The following is a 6,274-nucleotide window of genomic DNA, read 5'->3' as shown; positions in this document are numbered from 1 at the left end:
CAGCTCAATGCTACATTAGCTAATGCAGCTCAATGCTACACTAGCTAATGTAGCATTAGCTAATGCTACAATAGACCAGGCTGGACATACTAACATCAGGGTTTATATTTGACAAGATAGCTGATACAAAATGCGAGATCCGCCATAGTGTGTGGTTATGATCACCTAAGAAATCAACCATGTTTCAAAAGAAGAGCAAATGTGAATATCCCACTGAGGATTTATTATCATGAAAAAACATCCAACACCGATGCTGGGTGTCACTGCAGATTTCCTCTGGTTTTATTATTGTATGCACTGTGGTGCACATAAGTAAACGATAGCAAACCCCGTTCTCCACAAACAAATTCAATATAATTGCCAGCATCAACTCCTTGCATCCATTAAAACTGAACTTATAGACATAACCTGAAAACAGAAGATTCACTGTAAAGTAATTTTTGGATATAGTTTGGTACTATACATGATTTAAAAAAATTAAATAAAATACAGAACAAAATACATAAACAGAGAGAGAACTGTGAAAAATATCCCGTTTCCAAACAGTTTTAAGGAAATATAGTGACAAAAATCAAAGCTTGACAAAAGTGCTGTTGCAGTAAAATAATTAAAAAAAAACTTAACCCCTGTGTCATTTTCTCAGATTAATAAAAAAAAAACTTTTGAGACAAAGCAACCGTCATTCCCTGTTATTTTGAAGACTTGAAGTGAACGGTCAGCATCGAGTCTAGTGATCAGATTAATAAGACAGTCTGCAAAAAGAGGAGACTGACCGACTACAGTAGCACAAAAAAACTAAATCATAAGCATAAAATCAAAAAATAGGTGAGCATTTTTAGATGAACTAAAGGAGTTTTTAGAAAAAAAAACATGTTTATTCAGCAAATAAACAGATTTTACACAATTTTCAGCATCTTTAAATGTTTTTTTAAAAAAAAGTTAAAAGTTTTTCTTCACCTGAATAATTTTTTATAACAATAGATGACAGGTTTGCATTTTTTAAGCTCACAGTCTGCACATGAACATGTATGCATTTTTCACAGACATACAAATAAGAGAAATCCTGAATCAGAGCATCAAGAAAAAAAAAACACACACACACACACACACACACACACACACTGAGCATTCCTGGAAGATCGCTATTTGTTTTGGCCCTTGCTGCCACTGTCCTCACTGTCCTGGGAGCCTCTGTGACCTCGCTGCTCCCGCCTCTCGCGGCACTCCCGGCACTCTCCGTCGTCCTCCCCGCCGTCCCCCTCCTCGTCCTCGTGGATGATCTCCACCTCCAGGCGGCCGATGTACAGCGATACGGCGCAGAGCCAGAAGAGGGCGACGGTGCCCACCACGGTGCCCTGGAGCAGCAGAGCTGGCACAGACAGCAGCATCAGCCTCCGCAGGGCGAAGAGGCTGCCAACGTAGGACGCGCCGCCAAACGACACGCAGACGCCTCCCAGGATGAAGAAGGCTGCGCGGAAACACATCGGCATGCTGTTACTGGAGTCAGTCAGGAAGTGTCTGCAAAGGTTTTTTTTGTTTTGTTTGTTTGTTTGTTGTTGAAACCGATGATGAGGAATAATCAAAAACAGTTGAATGATTTAAAATAAAAATAAAAAATAAAAAAAAGATCTGCGAGTAATATTGAATCCCAGAAACGCACATCAGTGATTAATACTAAAAAAAAAACACGAGGCCTTGACTCCATTTCACTCTGGATGATTTCAGTCAGAAATCCTTGAGATCGTGAAGACCAAAAACTCCTGCTGCTGCTGCTGCATCAAATATCTGACACAATGTTTCATCTGAACACCATCGATTTTACAGCAGAGAGAGAAAAGCTGTGAGGTTTTTTTTTTTCTCTCATTAACAACAATTTTCGAAGGGAATTATTTATTTTTAATAAACCGCAGCCCAGTTAGATCTACTAGTTTTGAAGAATTTAACACTACAGCAACCTTCAGTTCCCATCAGCCTGATTTAGAGACTGTGCAAAACATTAAATAGAAATGAATGTAATGACAAGTAAATCATTTATGCCACGTATTTTAACTTAAGACAAAGATACAATAAATACAATTAATTACTACCTCTCCTGGAATAGAAAATGAATGTTTCCACACAATCTGGAAAAGTCAACAATGTGATGCAGGTCTGAATGAAAGCATTTCCAGCCTTCGCGTCGTCTACATACGTCTTCTTTAGGTCCTTTCTTCTCTCCCGTCTTGCTTTCTTTCCTTGATTCCTTTCTGCTGTTTCATTCTGTCCTCCTTTGTGTCCTTCCTACCTTCCCTTCCTTTGTTCCCTTCACTGCTCCAAACAGTTATCACCTTACATTAACATTTTACGGCCTTACAGATAATGAAATTCAAACAAAAGCACCACACAGCCAAGATGGCGGACGTACAGGCTACCACTAGAGCTTGTGATGCGATTTTAACATATATAAAACATGTCAGAAGGACTTTGCTGCCTTCTGGTGGTCAAAATTATGCCTAATTTAGGTCATTTAGAGGGTTAAATATGTCACCTTTGGCTATACATAAGTTTTACAGGCCATTTTTAAATCTCTGATAAATGTGTTGGTCTTTTAAAAGTACTTTGCAGTAAGACTCTTGATGTCTCCCGTTTCGTGGCACAGCGGGCAGCGTCGGGGCAAAATGCCTCCACACAACACGTTCGCCTTGCATTTTCCTCTAATTAGGGTTGCAAAGTCTCTTCTCTGGATCTCCCTCCTGTTACGGGAGTTTAAACCTTCCAGCACACCGTTTGGACCGTCAGCCATGGTGGTTCAGTTCAGCCTCCGCAGGGAGGAAAGAGGCTTTTCTCTTTCTTTTTTATTCTCCTTTCTACTCCCTCAATACGCTGCGATTTAAGCTTGAGCAAACTCGTACCGTATCCTGCTTCCCGTCCCACTTCACTCTGGACAAAAGCGATGACTCCAATCCCAGTCGCCAGCAAGCCGTTCCTGAACCACGACAGGAACCCTGCGAAACCACGAAGAGACGTTACAGACCGACAGAAAACAAACAGAATAAAGTCTGGAAGCTTCYMCCCCMCCCCGCTACTCATTCAGCTCTTCCTGAGCTTGTCGGACTGCGTAGAAACCCGACACATGTGAACACCGACAGCCAAGCCAGTTCCACATCAAGTTAAGGTGAATTTCTGACTAAACTGCAGATGCTCAGCAACCAAAGTAAGAGACGGATAAAGAAAAAGACTCAGATCTTCCTGATCCTTCCAGAAAAATAAATGGAAAGTGACAACAGTCAAAAAAAAAGCAAGGCAGAAATATATTTGAAAGATTAATAAATGCGCATAAAAACACAAAAAGATGACGTAAACAATACAGCCAAAAAAGAAATCATGAATTAATTTTTCATGATTCAACTAATCATGGTGTTAAAATATGGGTTTGAATGTTTTAAATACATTCAGCAGATCAGATGATGTCCTGTTCATTGACACCTGATTTATGTTTTAATGGTGCATTTCAACCACTCTTTATACATTTAGGAATAATTATATGACATAAACTGCAAGGTTTTGTAGACAGAAGTTTTAATTTATTGTGAAATTTCCATAATTGTCACGCGTTTAAAATTGAACACATACACTCCCGCTAATACTGGACAATTGGCAAAGATGCAAAGAAACCAGGAGATCAGATGCTAGTGTGATTCCTGCTGAATATCTGAACTTAATGATGAGCCATGAGACGGCTATTAAGCACTTTCCATATCATTTCGACAGGATTGGAGTCGGCAGTTTAAGTGAGGCCAAAACACCGGTCTTGTTGTGCGTTTTACGCAATTGTTTCGTTTAAACACCCAAATGTGTCTGCGTTTTAAACATCCGAGCAACACTGCCGTCCTGAGACAGAGGAGAAACGCACAAAGCGCACAGAGATCAGACAGGTTGGACGCAATGACAAGATGTACGAGGTGAGGCTTTCAAATGTAGGAGTACGCTTTCAACCATCGAGCATGGTGGTGGCGGCATCATGCTGGAGGTGCATTGGGCCTCCAGTGGCAGTTTTCCATTTCACCCAAGTGGGTGAAGTAACGAGTCCCTCCACATTACTGCGTTTCACCTAAACAAAAAGAGCTAGCTGGGAGACATTTTGACACAATAGGGTGTTCCAACAGGGCAACACACACATCAACATGGGGTTTGGATACATACAACCTCAGTCGTATTAAAAATGGGTAGACTTCGCTCAGAAACCCATCAGTTTGAACAAACCCTAACGATTCTGTCAAGAAGCGTGGCTCAGATATCAGAATATTTAGCCAGAATTACACCCAGACCTCATTCATGACGACAAAACAAACAAAAAAATGTTTCAGCAACTTTGCTAAAGAAGTTCCATACAAATAATCGTGGTAGAAGAACTGATTATCAGATAGTTAAAAGGCCTAAATTAAGGAGGTATGTGTGAACCCGGTAAGTGAAAGTGAACTTCTAACTGAAACTGCATCGTTAAAAGCTAGAACCTGAAAAATGCTTCAGGTTCTAGCTTCTAGATGTATTTATTTTAGGCAGCTTCTGGGAAAAACTCAACCTCTGCAACAGCGTGTGGGTGTAGAAGAATGAGATACCTGTTTCATGCGACTTCCTCAGCATCTGCAAAACATAAGAAAACACAACATATCGACACATTGAAGCTAGAAGCAAAAGAATCCAAATAGAAGATTTGGAAAACTCCCATTTCTCCTTCTGAATTAAAAATCCTACCAAAGCGTCCGCCTTGTCGAGGTCTGTGAGGTGGTACTGCTGCAGTGGCTGCTCCGGACCCCGCTGGCTCTTGCCCCACGGCCCCTTGTCCCCCACCCGCTGCCGCGCCGAGCCATGCAGCCTCCGCAGCGGGGCTCCGCCGCCGCCGCAGCCGGGCCGGCCCAGCTCCACTACGCGAGCGAAGTAGCTGACGGCCTGCGGCAGCTGCCTTCTCACGAAGAGAGTCAGGAAAGCCATCACATCACCAGAACCGGCTGGCTTAAAAACAAACAAACATGTAAGGAAGAAGGAAAAGCACAACACGACCTCTGCATGCCCTTTGAACTGTCACGTGGTCACACTCAACCCCGGAACCACTTCTGGTAAGCGTGGTGAGGAATCACCACAGCGCCATCTGGTGATATGCTGGAGAAAAACTTAAATATATCATATGGAGGTCGCATTTAAGGACTGTTTTTGACCAAACATATTTCAAATTAATATTTTACCTTAATTTGAGCTGATGCTTATCTTCTTGGTCTCAGAATTGTGGGAAATCGATGTCTGGACAAATTGCAATTGCAGGAGTAAGCCACACGAGGGCACCAGAGTACAGGATAAAACATCATAACCTAGCAAGGGTCTCAGCTAGTGTCAGCCTCCATAGTCCTAACCCCTGATCTAGTCAAATGTCTATCTATTTATATTTACCTCCACATTTTCAGCTCCACTGTGACGTCCATTTATATGTAGCGTCATATTTATGTAACTTGGATGTTAGCATGAGGCCCAGATCACACCAAGGAAAACATGATGTTTCATTGAGTTAATTGTCATATCTTAAAATTAGTTCAATCATTTCTGTTGCTTGTGCCTGTGATAAAAGTCCAATTTAACGGTCATGAAACTGCAACTAATTAATAAACAAATGACAACAAATGACATCCCTCTCAGCTCTTCCCTGAGATTGCAGTGAACACGGCTGCCAGACAAAATGGGCAACTCAAAGAAATAAATTTCCCTTTTCCAATTTATATTTTGCCATTTATTTCATTAGTAGTGTGAACAGGAATCGTGGCCCTCCACATGCCTTTAAAACAAGTGACAAGTGAACTAATCATGCAAGACTATTGCTCTGTTTAATAACAAAATAACTTTATGAAATGCAGAAACATGTACTGCCATTAAGCTATTAATAAAAAACTCAAGTGAGAAAACAGGCCAGTCAAAATATAGTCTGTTATACATTCACTATTAATATGGATAGATGATAAATAGCAATTTCCTCTCTACATAAAATTAAATCATCAAAATTGTAAGTACTTGGTTGTTATCTGACATTAGCAATTTTATGTGCTTGCGAAAACTTCTAGCTATAATAATTTTTTTAAATTAATTTTTAGCTGTAAACATGCCACAGATATTAAATAAAATGGGTGCTATATATATATATAAAAAAAAAAAAAATTCCCTTCTCACCCTCCGCGGGTGGTCTGTTTCATCCTCTGAGCTCGGGTCCTCTACCAGAGGCCTGGGAGCTTGAGGGTTCTGCGCAGTATCT

At 40.9% G+C, this 6,274-nt stretch overlaps 1 protein-coding gene across 1 annotated transcript; it reads right to left on the bottom strand.

Moving 5' to 3' along the window:
- Window positions 1–933: 933 nt before the first annotated feature.
- tmem160 (transmembrane protein 160) lies at window positions 934–5,079 on the bottom strand. Its single transcript, XM_008425727.2, has 4 exons — window positions 4,735–5,079; window positions 4,599–4,623; window positions 2,892–2,984; window positions 934–1,468 (listed from the first exon to the last, which is right to left on the bottom strand). Exons 1-4 carry the CDS (start codon window positions 4,969–4,971, stop codon window positions 1,143–1,145), a joined length of 681 nt encoding a protein of 226 aa, XP_008423949.1. The 5' UTR covers window positions 4,972–5,079; the 3' UTR covers window positions 934–1,142.
- Window positions 5,080–6,274: the final 1,195 nt, after the last annotated feature.

The sequence above is a fragment of the Poecilia reticulata genome, linkage group LG13, assembly GCF_000633615.1.
Source record: "Poecilia reticulata strain Guanapo linkage group LG13, Guppy_female_1.0+MT, whole genome shotgun sequence".
Classification (NCBI taxonomy): Eukaryota; Metazoa; Chordata; class Actinopteri; order Cyprinodontiformes; family Poeciliidae; genus Poecilia; species Poecilia reticulata.
Note: the sequence above shows the minus strand (reverse complement) of the source record. Positions and strands in the feature narration are given on the sequence as shown.